This window comes from Streptopelia decaocto, assembly GCF_964273445.1.
Source record: "Streptopelia decaocto genome assembly, chromosome: 6".
NCBI classification, from domain to species: domain Eukaryota; kingdom Metazoa; phylum Chordata; class Aves; order Columbiformes; family Columbidae; genus Streptopelia; species Streptopelia decaocto.
In genome coordinates this window covers 44,011,626-44,030,114 of record NC_138660.1, presented here as the reverse complement: position 1 = coordinate 44,030,114, position 18,489 = coordinate 44,011,626, and the positions used below count along the sequence as shown (strand labels likewise).

The 18,489-nt window shown below is 37.3% G+C and overlaps 1 protein-coding gene across 6 annotated transcripts in view; it reads right to left on the bottom strand.

Moving 5' to 3' along the window:
- The window catches only part of LOC309441494 (titin-like), a 242,725-nt gene that overhangs the window by 62,505 nt on the left and 161,731 nt on the right, over positions 1 to 18,489 (bottom strand). For all 6 annotated transcript variants that reach the window (XM_082056179.1, XM_082056180.1, XM_082056181.1 and 3 more), the window contains 37 exons: positions 18,163 to 18,459; positions 17,863 to 18,049; positions 17,157 to 17,272; positions 16,766 to 17,065; positions 16,223 to 16,522; positions 16,025 to 16,130; positions 14,778 to 14,974; positions 14,366 to 14,671; positions 13,996 to 14,274; positions 13,266 to 13,565; positions 12,866 to 13,168; positions 12,393 to 12,767; positions 11,992 to 12,294; positions 11,429 to 11,728; positions 11,048 to 11,344; positions 10,664 to 10,948; positions 10,279 to 10,572; positions 9,579 to 9,878; positions 9,164 to 9,472; positions 8,881 to 9,071; positions 7,968 to 8,397; positions 7,168 to 7,476; positions 6,603 to 6,751; positions 6,485 to 6,517; positions 6,256 to 6,385; positions 5,856 to 6,155; positions 5,451 to 5,768; positions 5,064 to 5,360; positions 4,658 to 4,957; positions 3,669 to 3,983; positions 3,424 to 3,572; positions 2,356 to 2,506; positions 1,983 to 2,264; positions 1,591 to 1,893; positions 1,201 to 1,503; positions 804 to 1,085; positions 51 to 350 (listed from right to left, as the gene is read on the bottom strand). In XM_082056179.1, coding sequence (XP_081912305.1) covers positions 51 to 350; positions 804 to 1,085; positions 1,201 to 1,503; positions 1,591 to 1,893; positions 1,983 to 2,264; positions 2,356 to 2,506; positions 3,424 to 3,572; positions 3,669 to 3,983; positions 4,658 to 4,957; positions 5,064 to 5,360; positions 5,451 to 5,768; positions 5,856 to 6,155; positions 6,256 to 6,385; positions 6,485 to 6,517; positions 6,603 to 6,751; positions 7,168 to 7,476; positions 7,968 to 8,397; positions 8,881 to 9,071; positions 9,164 to 9,472; positions 9,579 to 9,878; positions 10,279 to 10,572; positions 10,664 to 10,948; positions 11,048 to 11,344; positions 11,429 to 11,728; positions 11,992 to 12,294; positions 12,393 to 12,767; positions 12,866 to 13,168; positions 13,266 to 13,565; positions 13,996 to 14,274; positions 14,366 to 14,671; positions 14,778 to 14,974; positions 16,025 to 16,130; positions 16,223 to 16,522; positions 16,766 to 17,065; positions 17,157 to 17,272; positions 17,863 to 18,049; positions 18,163 to 18,459 — 9,696 coding nt within the window. The remainder of the gene's footprint in view (positions 1 to 50; positions 351 to 803; positions 1,086 to 1,200; positions 1,504 to 1,590; positions 1,894 to 1,982; positions 2,265 to 2,355; positions 2,507 to 3,423; positions 3,573 to 3,668; positions 3,984 to 4,657; positions 4,958 to 5,063; positions 5,361 to 5,450; positions 5,769 to 5,855; positions 6,156 to 6,255; positions 6,386 to 6,484; positions 6,518 to 6,602; positions 6,752 to 7,167; positions 7,477 to 7,967; positions 8,398 to 8,880; positions 9,072 to 9,163; positions 9,473 to 9,578; positions 9,879 to 10,278; positions 10,573 to 10,663; positions 10,949 to 11,047; positions 11,345 to 11,428; positions 11,729 to 11,991; positions 12,295 to 12,392; positions 12,768 to 12,865; positions 13,169 to 13,265; positions 13,566 to 13,995; positions 14,275 to 14,365; positions 14,672 to 14,777; positions 14,975 to 16,024; positions 16,131 to 16,222; positions 16,523 to 16,765; positions 17,066 to 17,156; positions 17,273 to 17,862; positions 18,050 to 18,162; positions 18,460 to 18,489) is intronic.

Sequence of the window (18,489 nt, the reverse complement as noted above, 5' to 3'; positions counted from 1 at the left end):
ACAGAGTAAAGATTAAAGTATCAAAGTAAGACAGGAAAAGAATAACATACGGAAGCGGTCCTTGGCTTTCATCTCATCAGAGATGAGTGGATCACTTATGCCATAAAGATTTTCAGCATAAATTCGAATTTGATAGTCTCTTCCTTCAAGCAGCTTAGGAATCTTGCAGGTTGTCTTAACTGTGGCAGATGTAACTGGCATCCACAGGTCTCTGTGTGCATCCCTCTTCTCAATAATGTAATTTGTAATTTCACTGCCTCCATCATCTAATGGAGGTTTCCAGGAAACCACCATATGATCTCTGTGAACTTCATCAAATATAACTGGACCTACTGGAGGTGATGGGCGATCTGTTTAAGAAAAAATGAAGAACACCCATGATTTATATAAGAATGTCACATAAAAACATAGATTAAACAGTGTCAGTACATTCAATATATTATGAAAATAGAAATCTGGCATCATAGTTTTAATAACAAAACAAGACCATTCCTCTTTAATACATGTTTGAGTCACTGGACTTAATTCCTTAATGCTTATAAGGTGTTGGGTGGTTGACATTTTCTACAGTGTTGACATTCTCTAAAGGCATATGTAGAGACATTAAATTATTCATGCTGAATAAACTAAGCCAGAGTTAACTATGTACTCAAAATTTAAAAATATAAATAAATGAGAATGCAACAAATCAAAATATTGTAATTTAAGAACACATTTTAATATTTACATTTTATATAATTCAATGAACTCTAATCACTACTAAAAATCACATACAATACTGTTTGTTGTCAACTAAAACCTACCAACAACATTAACTTGACAAAATCCTTTTCTTGATCCTGTGCTGTTCTCTACAGTAACACAGTATTTGCCTGAGTCTTCACGGACAGATTTTCGTATCCCCAGGCAAAGAGTTGTAGGAGTTGTCTTGATCTTTATACGGTCATCATCTTTCACAACAATATCATCCTTTAGCCAAGTAACCTTAGGTGCAGGCTTGCCTGAGTAACGTCCTGTCAGGCTGAAAGCTTCACCAACCCGAACAATAAGCTTGTCTCTAAAGTCAAGGTCAAGTGTTGGAGGAGCTGAAAGACAGTATTAAAAAACACAATGCCCATGAATGTCAGAGATACTAATAAGAAAAAGGAATCAGGAAATTTAATCACTGTATTCAAAAGAATTATGAAAAAAGATACATACCAATTTCATCCTTGCACGTGATTGGTTTTGTGCAAAATGATGGCTTGCCTTGCCCCACAATATTGCAAGCACTCACACGATACTCGTAGGTGTCACCCTCTTTCAAGCCTTCTACAGTGTATTTCCTATCAAGCATTTTCTCCTTCGTAACTCTGTGGAATTTCTCTTTTCCAATGAGACGGCTCTCTAGAACATACATGGTGATATCTGAGCCTCCGTTATATTTTGGAGGGTTCCAAGTTAGTGTAACAGAGTTCTTGGTAACTGCTTTTACTTCCAGGTCTTCTGGACGGTCAGGAACAGCTGTGAGTAAACAAAAAAATATGGTAAATGCATTTTTCTGCATATTCATCTCACATGACAGTAATCCAAACCCAAAAATATACTTACTTATTGGATCTCTAATGACAATTTCTTTTGTTGTCTCTGTGAATGGACCCATGCCAATTATATTCTCAGCTGCAATTCGGAAAAAGTAGGCTTTCCCTTCAGTGAGTCCCTGAACAGTAGCATTCTGTCTTGTAACTGTGTAGCTTACTGGAGTCCAAGCTCTATGGTCAGATTCACGTTTTTCAATTATATAGTTGGTAATAGGAGAACCACCATCATCTTCTGGAGTAAACCATGTCAATTTACAAGAGTCACTGGTTAGGTTCTCGGTAAGGAATGGCATTCCAACTGGGCCTGGTACATCTGAAAGCAAAGAGGAAATGGACTATTTAAGTATTCAAGCTGCATGTTAGAAATTTTACTTGTTCACAAGGACTTAAGTCATTATTTACCTAGCACGTCAACAATAATAGTCTTCTTTCTCTCGCCACCATCATTTTTAGCAAGAAGAGTGTATATACCCTGGTGGCTCCTTTTGCAATTTTTGATGACCAAAGAAGAACTAATAGCTGTTTCTTCAATTTTGGCTTCTTCTGGTAAAGCGTGGTCATCCCTGCTCCAAGTCACTGTTGGAGGTGGTTTTCCTGAGACATATGCTATGATCCGAATTACTCCTCCAGCATGAACAACAATTCTGTCCCTGACACTTGCATCCAAATTAATATCAGGAGCCACTGTTGAAGGTGAATAAAAAAATTCAATTAATAAGGTTGTTTTTTTTTCTCACTTTGACTTAGAAGTACTAAAAGTGTAAATGATAAATACCAATTCTGTCTTTCATTTCAATAATGTCTGTAACTTCTCCAGGCTCTCCAATGCCAGCAGCATTCACTGCTCTAACTCTAAATTTGTAAAAACATCCTTCTTTTAATCCTGCCACAACGAACTTGGTTCCTCGAATTTCTTTATCTTTTACCTGGAAAAAAATATTATAACATCAGCTAACATCAAGGTATCATAAATTTCTTTTGTGATTTTTGAAACAAATCTCAAACCAGATGTTGTTCCAGATTTGCAAGCACAAAACAGTCTCAAGCCTATATGGATCTCACACAGAATTCTTCAGAATCTGTGTAAAGAAATACGGGACATGGACATAGAAGCTATTCTGAATATTCTGATTTTTGATAATTCTAACAGACATGGATATTGCAGCAATTACTATAGTCTGTGCTCTCAGAAGCATTACATGTATTATTGGACAAATAAACTCATATAAGTGAGAATGGCAGAAAAAAGGAATTATTTTTAAACCCTCATATGAAGCCTGTTTACTTGGAAACAGTGCAGGACACCTAGGTATTACTTAAAAGCACCCAAATGTTTAGGAACATAAAAAAATAGCTAAGGTATGCATCAGTTAAATTTTCCATAATGCATTATTGAAAAACAAAATTCAGTAATGCATTCTTGAAAAAAAAAAAAAACCAACAAGCAATAGTAACGCACTATTGAAAAAAGTTGGGAAATGTACAGACATAGTAGTTGCAAATGATTTGGCATAGTCTGATACCAGCGACACCTACTTTTGTGCCAGTTCTAACTTGGTCTTGTGTTATGTTATTTTATCATATTATTATCATATTACATATTTTCTCACATCTTTAAACAGAAATTTAAATATAATAAGTTTAGGAAACTGTGAAGTTAACATGATGTTGTGGAGCAGCAATTACTGACTTTTACATTTGATCTTATATTTAAAACATGTGAAGATAATTATGGTGCAAAAATGTGAACTTTTAGAAAATAACTTGCACAGTGAAAATTTCTAAAAAATATGTTTTCTGGAGGGACTTCTTTTGATAAACACACAGAGTGTTTTCCACCTACCCGTTCCCATTCTTCCTTTCCTTCCTCTTTATACTCGACAATGTAGCCAGTGACCCTAGAACCACCATCCTTTAGTGGTGGAGTCCACTCCAAGTCTACAGAAGACTTTGTCCAATCAGTAACTTTTGGAATAGGAGGGCCAGGTGGGGCTGAAAAATATCATCATACCATTACATCATAACAATATGTTCTATATTCTTATTTGAATACTTTCAAATTCAAAAATAGGAATGTAAAACATTTACCAATAGGATCTCTAGCAATTGCTGGATCAGATGGCATGCTTGGTGGACCAACACCAGCCGCATTGATAGCTGAAACACGGAACTGATATTCAGAGCCTTCAATAAGACCTGTAACTTTGTATGAAACCCCCAGTGTCATAGGTTTGATAGGGTCACGGTTAACCCTGGTCCATCTCTTTCCAGTAGTCTCTTTGCGTTCCAACCAGTAACCAGTAATAGGAGAGCCACCATCATGTTCTGGTTCTTCCCAGTTTACAGTCATTGAGTCACGTGTTATACTGCTAACTGTTGGTTTGTCACAAGGTCCAGGAACAGCTGGGGGGGGAAAATTCACACATAGTGTTAAAAAAAAAAAAAAAAGCTTAAAGAAGATGGAGATAGAGTGCAAAACAGAGCTACGCGTGTGGTCACAGTTGGATCGGGTGGTGACCTATCTGAACGAGATGCCTCCCCTCATTCACCTTCCCATCTCTATTCAGGTACACATACTTCTGTGAAACATAAACTATCTTTCCTTCAAATAACAATTGTCAAAGATTAGTCTTTCTCGCCTTCCTGGATCAGTACCTCATTTCAGTGCCCTTCCATGTTTTAACAATGATTTTCTCTTTCCAGCCTAACACTGCCTCTACATCAGAGCTACCCTGCCTAATTTCTCTTTCAAAACTGAAGGCAGAAAATTGTCTCTTCCTGATCTATAAGGTCAATAATGTCTCAAACACAACAGAATGACCTGAATCTTATCAGATAAACCTTTATTTGCATAGTTAAATCTTAAAACTCCTTGAAATTGTATTTTAATATATAACAAAGTGGGAAAAAAGTACACATGCTTTTAAGAACTACCTACTAATGCTAAAACCCTTCAAGCCATTCTAGAAAATTTACTTAAATTAAGAAAGAAAAGTAATAATGGTATTTAAAAGATATCATGCATACACCAGTGTATGAAAACAACTTACACCATTTGAAAGCATATTCCTACTTACTGAAAAGGTTTCGTGCTGTTTCTGGTTCACTATCCAAAGGTTCTCCAATACCATATTTGTTTTGTGCCATAATGCGGAACACATATTCATGGCCTTCCATCAACTTGGGAACAGTGAATAAGCATTCCTTAGGCTCATTAGTAACGGGTACCCATGTCCTCCTATTTGCTTCTTTTTTCTCTATAACATAGTTTGTAATCTTAGAACCACCATCATCTAATGGAGGAAGCCATGATATTGTCATTTTATCAGCCAAAATGGATTCAAATTTAATAGGTCCTACTGGAGGTCCAGGACGGCCTAAAAGATACATTTTTATAAAGACGAATTAATTCAAATGTTATTAAAATAAAGTATCACATGAATGCTATTAATTTATGCATGCATAAGAGTTATTGATATCTACCCAAAACGTTTAGTCTCATCTCCTTTGAAGCAGTTCCCAGATTATTTACGGCTGTTATGGTATATAAGCCTGTATCACTTCTGCGAGACTGTTGAATCAATAAAGTGCAAGTATCTTCGCCAACAATCTTGTTGACATGTTGATCATACGGCACTTCTTTTTTGTCGTCTGGTTTCTTTGGAGAAGCTTTTAGCCATGTTAATGTGGGAAAGGGTACACCCTTTATCTTGGCCACAATGTTAACATCTGTTCCTTCTTCAACCTCCATAAATTCTTTGAGTTCAATAGATGGTGGGCCTATAATGAAATGTTAAAAAAATTAACATGCAAAAATAGTTCATAATTTTAAAATTGAATTTGTATCTACTGGTATCAGTTAGTACTTACATGTCTGGTCTTTGACAACAAGTGGTCCAACTGTGGCTGAAGGCCTACTAGGACCTGCTATATTTACAGCTTTGACTCTGAATTCATATTCTCCACCTTCTACAAGATCCTCAACAGTAAACTTTGTTTCCTCTACATCACGTCTATTGCATTGCTTCCAAGTCTCTTTCACTTCTCCAGTACGATCCCAGCGCAGACATTCAACATTATAATGTGTAACAGGAGCCCCACCATCGTTCTTCGGTGGTTTCCATGTCAGACTCACAGTGTTCTTGGTTACAAGTCCAATCTTTAGTTTAATAGGTGGATCAGGAGGATCTTCACAAACAAAACAGAAATGTGAATAAATCCACTGTGCAGTACTGTCTGATTTTAAAGAATTGGTTTGACTTCTATTTCACTTACGGATTGGATCCCTGGCTGTGGTCCGTTGGATGGTTTCTGCAGGAGGGCCAACACCAAAACGGTTTTCCGCACGTACCCGGAAGAAATACTCTTGGCCAGATATGAGATCAGGCACAACAAAGGAAGTACTCCCACAGTTGGCATTGACTTTAGTCCAGGCCTTCCCATCAATAGTTCTTTTCTCTATAACGTAGCCTCTGATTCTATCTCCACCATCATCATCTGGCATCTTCCATGAAAGTTTACAACTACCTCTTGTGATATCACTTACTTTTAGGTCTTTCGGTGGACCTGGGACATCTGTTAAGGTAAAAGCACAACAGAAACAATTTTACATAAGTATGTAGAAAAATAAGACTTAAACTTAGTGCTTGAACACTTCAATATGTGTAAGCCATACCAAGCACGTTAACTCTGACGTGCGCAGTTTTTTGTCCTGCTTTGTTCTTTGCTGTAATACTGTATCGTCCAGAATGACTTCTGTTGCATTCAGGGATGATAATCACTGAACGCGTATCAGTTGCTTCCACCTGTGTGTTACAGAAAGGAAGAGAAGTTATAGATCAATTTTAAATATTTATGTATGAAAAATGCAACAATACTAAAGTTACAAAAATTGGTTGCTTTACCTGAGCTTCTTCAGGCACATTATGACCTCCCTCCTACAAACAAAGGGAAATAATGTAAACATAAAAGGGCACAGGCTTAAATGTCTAGAAACACATGCAGAAAAAAGCTTTTACTAACCTTTGCTGTTATCTTTGCTTTTCCTTCAAACTCCCAAAATGTTTTTGGAACTGGACGACCCTTGATAACAGCTGGGATTTTAATTGTTGTGCCAGCACGACAAGAGAGGAAATCCTGTGCTCCAAGATCAAGGAATATATCTGGTTCCTCTGCAAAAATATTTTAATATGTAAATTTTAAGAGCTACTGAAAGTAAATTTCTGTCAGCACTGAGCTAAAACCGAACACAAACATGCAGAATGCAAGTTTATATGAGAAAGGTTGGGTGTGCAAAAAGGAAGCTGGAAACTATACAAAAAGAAAAAATTGTTGTAGTCATTTCTTCATAAAATACACATTATTTCCTTAGTATGACTGCAGGTACTCATCAGTTTTCTAATGGATCCTGCCCTGGTAATGGTCATCATGACAATTTCAAAAATGTGTGTCAATCTCTTGTTACACTTCTGCATAATTGTTTGTTCTATTTTTGGCTTGCCTGGCATTTTGCTTGAACATCCACAGCAGTACGTAACATTTATGTATAAATATTATACCTATGTTACATTATTCCCAGGACATTTACCTAGAATATCTTGAACAGGTATTTCTGATGTTGCAGGACTTGGTTCTGATTCTCCGGCAGCATTTACAGCTTTCACTCTAAATCGGTATTTTCTGAGCTCTTTCAAGTTGGGAATAACACATTCACAAGTAGGAAAGAGTTTGTCTCCTTCATTCACCTTCTTCCAGTCAGTACTGCCTTCATCTTGCATTTCAACAATATATCCTTTTATAGGACTGCCACCATCCTTTTGTGGAGGTTTCCATGCAAGAGCTACAGATGATTTAGTTTTGTCTTTGACCTCTGGGCAAGATGGTGGACCAGGCACAACTTGTAAAACAAGAGCAAGTAAAAATTACCTGAGAGTTAGTGCCTGCCTATTTTTCTGAATAGTTTCTAGAAGAAGGAAAGTATTTTCATTTTCTTCTGTCATACATAGTATACAATCCTAGAACATGCATACTAATTACATACACTACATATATTATTAAAGGATACTTAAGGTACAAAGCATAGAGATTGAACTCATTAACAGTAAAGAAAAACAGTAATATAAAAATCTGATTCTGAACTCAAGTTTAATTGGCAATGGTGTAATCACAGTTTAAGGCTCATAAAAGAGGTAAAAAAATAAAGATAATTATTTTTAAAATGGTGAAAACCAGCAGATCAGCAAACTACTTTGTGTCAAGATATTGGTTTTGGTTTAATGAAAACAAAGCATTGGATTAATTGCATTAAATTCTAGAGAAATAGTAGTAGAACATTTGGTTCTGGTGTGATATAGCCCTTAAAAATAGTAATACAATTTATATACTTACATATGGGATCTGCTGCTAAGGCAGGATCCGATGGTTCACTGGGAGGGCCAATTCCAGCAAGATTTTCAGCCATAACTCTAAACTGGTATTCAACACCTTCAATCAAACGAAGCACATTGTGCTCTAGACCTTTTACTGATGGTTTTGTTACTGGAGCCCTGTTAACACGTGACCAGTAGACACCTCCCACCTCTCTCTTCTCCAACCAATAGCCAGTTATTGGGCTTCCACCATTGTCCAAAGGAGGCTCCCAAGTCACTAGCATTGATGACCTGGTGCGATCTAAAATTTTAGGCTTTCCAGGAGGTCCAGGAAGGCCATACGGATTCTTAATAACAACTTTTTCTGAGAGGCATTCATCACTTATTCCATATTTGTTTGCAGCCCGGACTCTAAATTGATATTTCCCATCTGTTTCAAGATTCCATACCTGAAAAATAAGAGTTAAATCAACACTTGGCTACTTACAGAATAAACTTATTTGAAGTTATGCAGCAGTTTTCACTTTAAATTCTGTCTTGAAATCTCATTGATGTACCTATGTTTATGGACTACACAGCTATATGTAATGCCCTAAGAGTATTCTTATTTCAAGTGCATAGGACAAAACATAAATAAAAATGTCTTCATGTTTCTTTTTGCATGTGGTAAAGCTATGTATAATGCTGGGAGACTGAAAGAAAGATGTCTTCTAAACTCAGCTGAGATTAAGTTAAGTAGCAAGAGAGAACCATTTCTTTTGTTTTGTCACATGAGGAAGACATACATACATGGATGGGTAACATTCCTCCAGTGATTCTGGAGTCTAAACAGAGCATGAGCACTGGTATCTATGCAAGTAGCAGTTTTCATTAGTACTATTGTTATATTTTATGCATACTGAAGTATGTAAGAAAGTTGTTTTATAAATTACCCCAAATCTTCTCTCAACAGCACTTTTGGAGACCTCTTCCCATTCAGATTTCTTTCTACCAGCATCACGTTTCTCAATAATGTAATGCGTAATTTCACTGCCACCATTATCAAGAGGTGCATCCCATGTTAAATAGCATGAGTCTGCTTTAATATCGGAAACAGCAAGGTTTCTTGGTGGAGAAGGACGATCTGTATGAAAGCAACAGAGCATAGAACTACATTAAGAAAAAGGAAAAAATCATTTTATTAGCTGTCATTTTATTAAAATGTCGCATCCTTACCATACACTTCAACATGCACATTGCGAAATGCAGTGCCAAGACGATTGGTAGCTCTCACAGTGTAAGTGCCTTTATCAGCCCTCACTGCTGCAGGCAGGATAAGTTCAGTTTTTGCCTCACTTCTAGATACTTCTTCCTTGGTTATCTTAAGTGCACTGGATGTTTGGTCAATTAAAACTTCATTCTTGTCCCACTCAATCTTTGGCATTGGCAGACCTGTCACATCAGCAGGAATATTAACTGGTTCTCCTGACATCACTTTGATTGTATCTCCTCTCACAGCCAAGCGTAGTGTTACAGTTGGAGGTACTGAAAACAAGAAGAAAAATGACAGAGTGAAGATGAAGATGAAACAGAGAAATTTCCTTACAGTGTTCTGGAGATATTTGTATGGATTTCTTTAAAGCAGATATACCTTCATCATCTTGTATAACAACATTGAGTGGCAATGATGGTTCACTTTCTCCAATAGCATTGACAGCTTTGACACGGAATTCATACATATGAAGTTCATCAAGTTTTTCAACGAGAAGAGATGTTTTTGGACAGAGCCTTGCATTAACTCTTTCATAGTCTTTTGAATCATGTCTCCTCTTCTCAACAATATATCCTAAAATAGGGCTGCCACCATCACTACGTGGAGGCTTCCAATCAAGTGTAATAGTTGACTTTGTCCTCTCTGTGTACATGAACCTCTCAGGTGCTGTTGGAGGTCCTATTAACATAGATAAATCATAATGAAAAAAAAGTTTAAAAATTAAGAGAATTTTTAATCATATCAATACAGTAGCTCTGGTTGTTTAAGGCCATAGCTTTTGTATGCAAAGTAGTTGAGGATGGTTATGGATAGTATAAAATTTCTCATGTATGTGGATAAAAAAGCAACAAGTAGTGTCTCATTAGATATCAGTATTTTGTTACATAAAGATTCACATTAGTTTTACAGGACTGATTCAGTTCTGACTGAAGCAATTAATCTAAGGCAGCTGCCTTATCCATGTAGTAGAAAAGTGAATGCACTTTCTGTATAGAAAGCAATCCACACAACAATACTGTTTTATTAGCCTATAATAAGAAATTGTTTTAAAAAAACCCCATAAAATTAGTCATCTTACCTAATGGATCAACTGCAAGAATGGGTCCTATTTCAACTGGTGGACCAGTACCAAACTTGTTCTTGGCACTAACACGGAATTTATATTCCTGCCCTTCAACTAGACCTGTAATATCACATTTAGATCTCTCTGTGTCTATAGCTACTCTCCATGTATGCATTTTGGCATCCTTCCGTTCAACAATGAAGCCTATGATATCACTGCCACCATCATCTTCAGGATCAGACCAGTTAAGCAAACACATCTTTCTGTTTGTGACCACTGGCTTTAGGTCAAGGACTGGCCCAGGAACATCTGAAAAACAAAATAAAACAAGTAGGATAAAGCCCAAAGATTATCTTACCAAAAGAATTTCTCAGTTGATTTCAGAAAATATTTTTCTTACCAAATACTTCTACTCTGGTTCCTGCAGATTTGGAACCACTGCTATTGGTAGCAGTAATTACATATCTTCCATGGTCTTTTCTCAATGCATTCTTAATGGTTAACTCAGATTTTGTGCCAACATTTTCAATAACAACTCGGTCTTTGTCTAATTCACCCTCCTCCACAGCCCATTCAATGGTGGGAGTAGGACGTCCTGTCACAGTAGCAGGGATTTTAAGAGTTTGCCCAGCCATGATCTGAATGCCTGCTTTGACAGAAACATCCAGCTCAACAGTGGGAGGCTCTGCAGAAGAGAGAGAAACAGTTCATTAGTTTAAGGGAGAGATTCCAAAACATCTTTCAGGTAGCTGGAAATTTCTTGAAAATACTACAATTGCAATACCTTTAGGTTCTGCAACTGTTACAGGTTCGGTTTCACCAGGTGGTCCTTCACCAGCTGCATTAAGTGCAGTAACACGGAGTTTATAGTCTGCACCTTCTCTGACTTCTTTAACAGTATACTGTCGAACTTTAATGGGCTTCTCTGTGCAACGAGACCACTCATTTACTCCCATGAGCTGTTTGTATACATGGTAACCAGTGATATCTCCACCACCATTATATGCAGGAGGTTCCCATTCTAATTCTATAGAAGTTGCGCTTGTATCAGCAATCCTTGGAATCGGTGGACCAGGTGGCACTGTAAATAAGTGTAAATCAAAGTTAAAAGCTATGAATTCCATTCTGTCACCTGTCTGCTATTATCTTCTTCTAAGCTACTTACTTATTGGGTCCTGTGCAGTTTTTGGATCTGATGGTGGACTAAATTTGCCAGGGCCAGCTGCATTTTCAGCACATACTCTAAAGATGTAAGTTAATCCTTCCAGCAGTCCTTCCACTTTTATTTCCAGAGCATTCACGAGGTTTCTGTTGACTCGAGCCCAATGAGTACTATTAATTTCACGTTTCTCAATCCAATATCCTATGATTGGGCTGCCATTGTCTTTTGGTTCATTCCATTTAACCAACATACTGCTGCTGGTAGCATCTTGCACATCAGGCTTATTAGGTGGATCTGGTGGAGCTGAAAAAAAGAATTATAATTTTGTCATCATTGCCCTCTTCTTCAGAGCTTACTTGAAGCTAAAAGAGAACTAAGATATGAGAAATGACTAATTTAAATTCATTAATAGTTCTCCTACTCTCTTTCTTAGAAACTTTGATTCTTAACTGCAATCAGTAATCAAACTTGAAGTGGTTTCCTTTTGTTAAGACTAGTAGTCTATTAAGCACAGAGAATGTCACTATTCTGATGTGAAAAAGTTGTAGTTCAAAATCAAAACTTACAGAAAGGATCTTTTGCTGTCATTGGTTTTGAAACACATGGTGGTCCTGGTCCAACTCTATTTTCAGCAAATACACGGAAGAGGTATTCCTTTCCTTCAATCAGTTTCGTTACATGGAATTTGCAATGCCTTAGTGTTGAACTAACAGTGACCCAGCCCATTTCAGCTTTTGTATTGTCTTTCTTTTCCAGTACATAGTTCAAGATTTCGCTTCCACCATCATCAAGGGGAGGCTCCCACTTGCAAATGACAGAATTTTTCCTCACATCTTCAAATACAAAGTTGACTGGAGGCCCAGGTGTATCTGTCAGTAGAGCATAAAAAATGATGAGTACTCATCTTGTGCACTTCTTACCCAGTACTTTGAAAAACTAGGTGTTTTTGTGTGTATTCATTACATACCTAACACATTAACTTCACATGAGGCTTTTGCAACACCATGATCATTTTCCACTTTAATTGTAAATGTGCCATGGTCAGCTCTGATAGAGTCACGAATTGATAGTATAGACTCTCCTTCTTTATGGTTGTCAATACTCGTGCGTTCTGGCAGTGAAAGTTGGAAAGGTTCCTCTTCTTCAGCTTCACCCTTCTTCTTCCTTGTATAAGTTGTTACTCTCTTTTTTATTTCCTCTGGTCTGACAACTTCATCATTCCTCAGCCAAGTGATAGATGGGTAAGGTGACCCTGAAATATGTGCCTCAAGTATGATCTCATCACCTCTCTTCACCTCAAGGCCAGACTGTAGGTTTGCAGCAAGGAAGACTTTCGGAGCCTCTGTAATAACACAGAATGAAAAAATGGAGAGTAGAATCTTCCAATGTGTTTGAGGATGCTTGGCAATTTCTACAAACAATCAAATGAGAAATTCATACCAATAGGATCCACAGCTTTCACAAAAGGAGTAATCCGTGATGGCTCACTGATGCCAGCAGCATTCTCAGCACGAACACGAAACTGATATTCCTTTCCTTCCTCAAGACCTTTCACTGGATAAGTTAATAGAGGTACCAGATAGTCATTGCATCTCTCCCACCTCTCCTTGCCCTTAGTAAGCTTTTCTATTATATAGCCCATAATCTTGCTTCCACCATCAAACAGGGGTGGTTTCCACGTAAGTGTTACTGATTTTGATGTTGGATTATGGACCTCAAGGTCAACAGGAGGATCTGGAGGCTCTGTGGGACAGTAGCAAAAGAAGTATCATGTGAGAAAATAAAGTATGATGATTTTAGTTAAAATTCATGAGGTTATTTAGTAGTAAAAAAACCTTACGTTTTGGGTCTTCTGCAATGATTGGGTTTCTTAGTTCAAGATATTCACCTCCTCCAATCTTATTGACAGCTTTAACACGGAAGTAATATTCACTATTTGGGATAAGATCTTTGACTTGCCATGAAAGCTTATTTTCACCAGACATGACTGGGATATATGTTCTACGACCAGCTTCTCTTCGTTCCAGAACATAATGCAGAATAGGAGTACCACCATCAAAGTCTGGAGGTTCCCAGGAGACTTTGCAAGAATTCTTAGTTACTTCACTTGCCTTAATGTCTTTACACTGTCCAGGTGGACCTGTTTTAAATAAGAATAATAAAATTAGTTAATTAAATAGATGGGAAACTGTATTCCTATAAATATTAAATTATATTGCCTTTCTTTGCTTTGCAGTAAGCAGACCAAACCCACAAATGTTGGCTACACAGTTTCTAAAGGTGAATAATACTCAGAATTCTTACAGGCTTTTTTTTTTTTATATTTATATGATGACTATTTGTAATAATTGGGTTTTGATCAGCTACCAACTAGTGAGACCAAGTTTGGGCAAAGTGGTTTTTTTTGTGGGATTTTGTAACATTAATGTCTTTATGTCAGTCTCGGTGTGTCTCAGTTGAAGTGATTCCTCCACACGGCAGAAAAGGGATTTATCTATTCCTTTCTTCTGTCAGCTGCAGGACCCAAGTGAGGATAAGTATCTTTCTCGGAATGAAAGAGGCCTAGTTACCTATGACTTTGACATTGACTGAGCCAGTTGTTGATGCCAGTTTGTTCTCCAGTGTGATAGTATAAACACCAGCATCAGCGTGAACACTGTCTATGACTTCGAGCAATGCAGAGGTGTAGTCACTCTTCATTGTTGTTCTGTCACCAGCTTTCAACTCTTTGCCATCTTTGTGCCATGTTATAGTTGGGGATGGAACAGCTCTGAAGGGTACAGGAATACTTAATTTCTGTCCTTTAACAACAATAATGTCACGAGTTTTTAGATCAATGGTTGGATTACCTGTAAAAGTAAGCATTACATTAGTAGAAAGTTGCCCAACACCATTCTTTTTGCAGTTATGAAGATCTGAAAAAAAAAAATCTGCTCTTACAGTCTGGGTCCTTGGCAACAACTTTTTCTGAGATGTCTGATGGCTCGCTAGCTCCAACAGCATTGACAGCTCGGACTCTCAGCACATACTCCTTGTCTGGAACAACGCCTTCCTCCACTTTGCATTTTAGATCTTTTATTGGACGGGAATTGATTCTCATCCATTTTTCTGTTCCTGCTTCGCACATCTCAACATTATACCCAATAATAGGGCTTCCACCATTCTTCTCAGGTGGTTTCCATGCAATGCAAATGTGGTTTCGACCTGCATCTGTAACATGTAAATCCTGAGGAGGTGAAGGAGGGCCTGCAGAAATTGAAAAGAATTATGTCATTTTTTTCTCCCAGATTATCTATTCTACACAGTACACTGCTTCTATAATCCATACTCTGTATATTACACTACTACTTACTTGTTGGATCTTCAATATGAATGAGGTCTGTTGGTTCACTGGGATGACCACAGCCAGCTTCATTTTCTGCACGAACCTGGAACTGTACATCTATACCTTCAATGACATCAGTCACTCTGAAATTGCAATCTGGACCAGCTGTCTTGCCAGCTTTTACCCAGCGAGTGGCTAGTTTTTCTTTCTTTTCAATAACGTATCTGAATAAATTGTGGAAAATAACATCAGGCACTTGAAACATGAACATTTCAGACTTCTTGCTCAACAAAACAGATAAAGACAGATTAGAATAGTTTGGGCAATAGAAAAGTAGAGAGAGTCATGAGTGACAGATTCAATTAATCTTCACACATCAGCTCCTTAGTCCTGGTAGGTCATGGACGTAATGGGGCTGACATTATTGACAGGCCCAGTTCTGAAATCCAGTTCCTCAACTTCTGCAGAGGTAAAAGAGCCTTCAAGCTATACTTGTATCTTTGCTAGTTTGGATCTCAGTGGTTAGTCCACTGAGAATATTTGTAGATGCTAGTATCCGTGAGTTACTCAGCTGTCACGATTCTGCCTGTGATAGGCTATGGGAAAGTAATGTGAATTGGGTGGCATGTTGCTTTGGGTGGATCTCTGCAGCTGTCAGTTTGTTTAAGATATTCTCACTGTGATTGGGAAGGAGAGGAAGAGTGAAAACATAAAGAGGAAAAAACTAACTGGCATTCAAGGTGAATTTCAGAGGACAGATACTTTAGAAACCAAAGAAAAGAATAAGTTAGAAGCAACTCGGAGTAAAACAGTCTGTGTGAAAAGTGTAATGAAGAGAATGAACTGGAAAGAGATAAAGCTTCATTTTAGCTCAGTGTTTACTGTTTGAATGATAAACTAAGGCAGAAGGAAAACATAAAAATATTACGTGGTGGATGGGACTAAGTGGCTACAGCTCTGGAAGATCTGGAGCCTATGGTTGCATTAATTTTTTAAAATTTTATATACAGTTCAATTTAATCTGATTTGATTACAAACTGTTTTGAGGACATTGACACACATTAATTGTTCATGCACATTAGGTTATTTATGTTTGCATAATTTCTGTGTTTTAAATTCAAACCCTTAATTGCTTTGATGACATGGCTTCTCTTTTATTATACATCAATCCACCTCTATCATGTTTGTCCCCTTAAAATGTAAACAATTTGAGAAAAGATCATTAAAAGATCTTCATCTACAGGAAACACTACACAAACTTAAAACGACCTTACCTTTGAATTGGTCTGCCACCATCATTCTTAGGTGGTTCCCATTTCAAATCGACATGGCCTTTTGTCACTTCAACTATTGTAAGAGCATATGGAGGCCCAGGGGTTGCTAAAGAAAAAAATACACACATTAGAAAAATAGGAATCCATTACATCTGAGCTGTTTCTGCTGATCGCTCAGTAAGCAAATTTGAAACTTACTGAAAGTATCTTTAGCAAGCACGGAATCTTCAATTTCACAATAGTCACTCTGTCCAACGGCATTTTCAGCAGCCACACGGAACACATACAATGAGCCTTCAGTCAGTGGGCTTACTGTGTACTTTGTGTCTTTCACTGTTGTATCAACTGTCTGCCAGCCTTTTCGCCTTACATCTCTCTTTTCAACGATATAATTGGTAATTGGAGAACCCCCATCTTTTTCTGGTACTGTCCATTTAAGATCTGCTGTGTTTTTAGTAATATTAATAACTTCAAGCCACCGAGGTGGTGAAGGAGGATCTGTAAAATAGAAAAAGAACATAAAAAAGGTCAGTGTATTTCCTATCAAAGATCTTGGAAGACAGGGAATATACCCAAACTATTAAAAATTTGTATTTTCATAGCTGAAGCATGGCAGAGTCTAATCTTTCATAAACCCTCCAAGAGTTCACTTGGTACCTACAGGGACAGACAGACATGGGGCTTTTTAAAAGACAGAGAGAGTGTATTTGCAGCAGCAGCACTTTCTGAAACAATACTCACAGAGCCTCTCCTTGCACAGCACAGGGTCACTGGGTTCACTGGGCTCGCTCTCACCAGCCTTGTTCACAGCTCTTACACGGAATGAATATTCTTGTTTCTCCATAAGCCCTTTGAGGAAGTGTTCAGTTGTGGGAACTCCTTCAGCCACTCTCACCCACTCATCTGTTCCAGTCTTTAATAGTTCGATGACGTAAGATTCAATCTTTGCCCCTCCATCGTGTTCTGGCTTTGTCCAGTTCAGGGTTAAAAATGTCTTGCCAACATCTTTCACAGTTGGCTTTCCAGGAGGCCATGGTGGATCTAGACAGGAGTCCAATATTAATTATGTGATTGAAAATAAAGAATTTTTTTTTGTCGTTAAATTAAATTATTAAAAATGTGTTTATTATACCAATTGGGTCTTTCACTAAGATTGGCTCTGTTTCCTTGCTTGGTTTTCCAGGTCCTGCAAGATTCTCTGCCAAAACACGGAACTTATATTTCTTCTTATTTGTAAGACCTTTAACTCTGGAAAGAAACATTAAGTTGGATTAAACTAGATCTATGCACTGACTCATGCCTAAAACATTATTCTTTATACTTTTCATACTACCATTTACTTGGAATATCTGAAAATATCCAAATTACAGCTGATGATGTTTTATGAAATGGTGAACATTCAAAATAGATATATTGTCAACACTAAAATGGTGCACCATGACACAGAAACCAATGTTTTGAGAGCCATCTTGTATTTCTTTCTGTTACACGGTTGTTAGTTAATATGAGTATCTGGAGAAAAAATCCCCAGGTTTTTGGCAAATTGATACTTGAGATGGCTATGTCTGCTTTTTTAGAATGTTTTATGAATAATCACATAGCACAGAAATTATTAAGCATAATATTTTTTTAAGAAAAAGAGATTATTTACTTTCAGTAAAGATATTATTCTTTAAAATTAATTATCAAAAGAAGTATGCCATCAGATGTTAGTTGGATCTAAACTCATGAAAGCAAGGAAAAAAAGAGCAAGAACAACGTAAAACTTGTTTAGAAGTCTACTGTTACATTTTTGTGTCTCTGTGACCTATTTCAGACTAAAATCACTATAGTCTTACTTGAATGTTGTATCTTTCACTGGCATTTTATTGCATTTTATCCATTTATCTTGCTCAGGATCATATCTTTCAACCCAGTATCCAGTTATGGGGCTGCCACCATCTTCATCTGGTTCATTCCATGTTAAAGTAACTGAATCTTTAGTGACCTCTGTAGGCTTGACACCTGTTGGGGGGCCTGGTGGATCTGTATAAATTGACACATGAAAAAAAAAAGACAAAAACCAAACCCATCACACATATGTCTATTTTTTCCCATGAAAATATAGCAAAAATTTAACATTAATTTAATTAACTAACCAAATGAATATTTTGCAATGATGGGGTTACACTCTGCTGGCTCCCCAATACCATACATGTTCTCAGCACTGACTCGGAACACATATTCTTTATGAGGGGTTAAATTGGTGGCTCTGAATTTTGTATCCTTAATAGTTGATGACAACTTGTGCCATATTTCACTGTCTGTAGCTCTTTTCTCAAGGACATAGTTGGTAATTTTAGAACCCCCATCATCTCGTGGAGGATTCCATGTTAGAAGGCAGGATTCATTTGTGATTTCTGATACATCGAATGCAGCTGGTGGACCAGGTTTATCTGTAGAGGACAAGATGTGAATGTTAATCT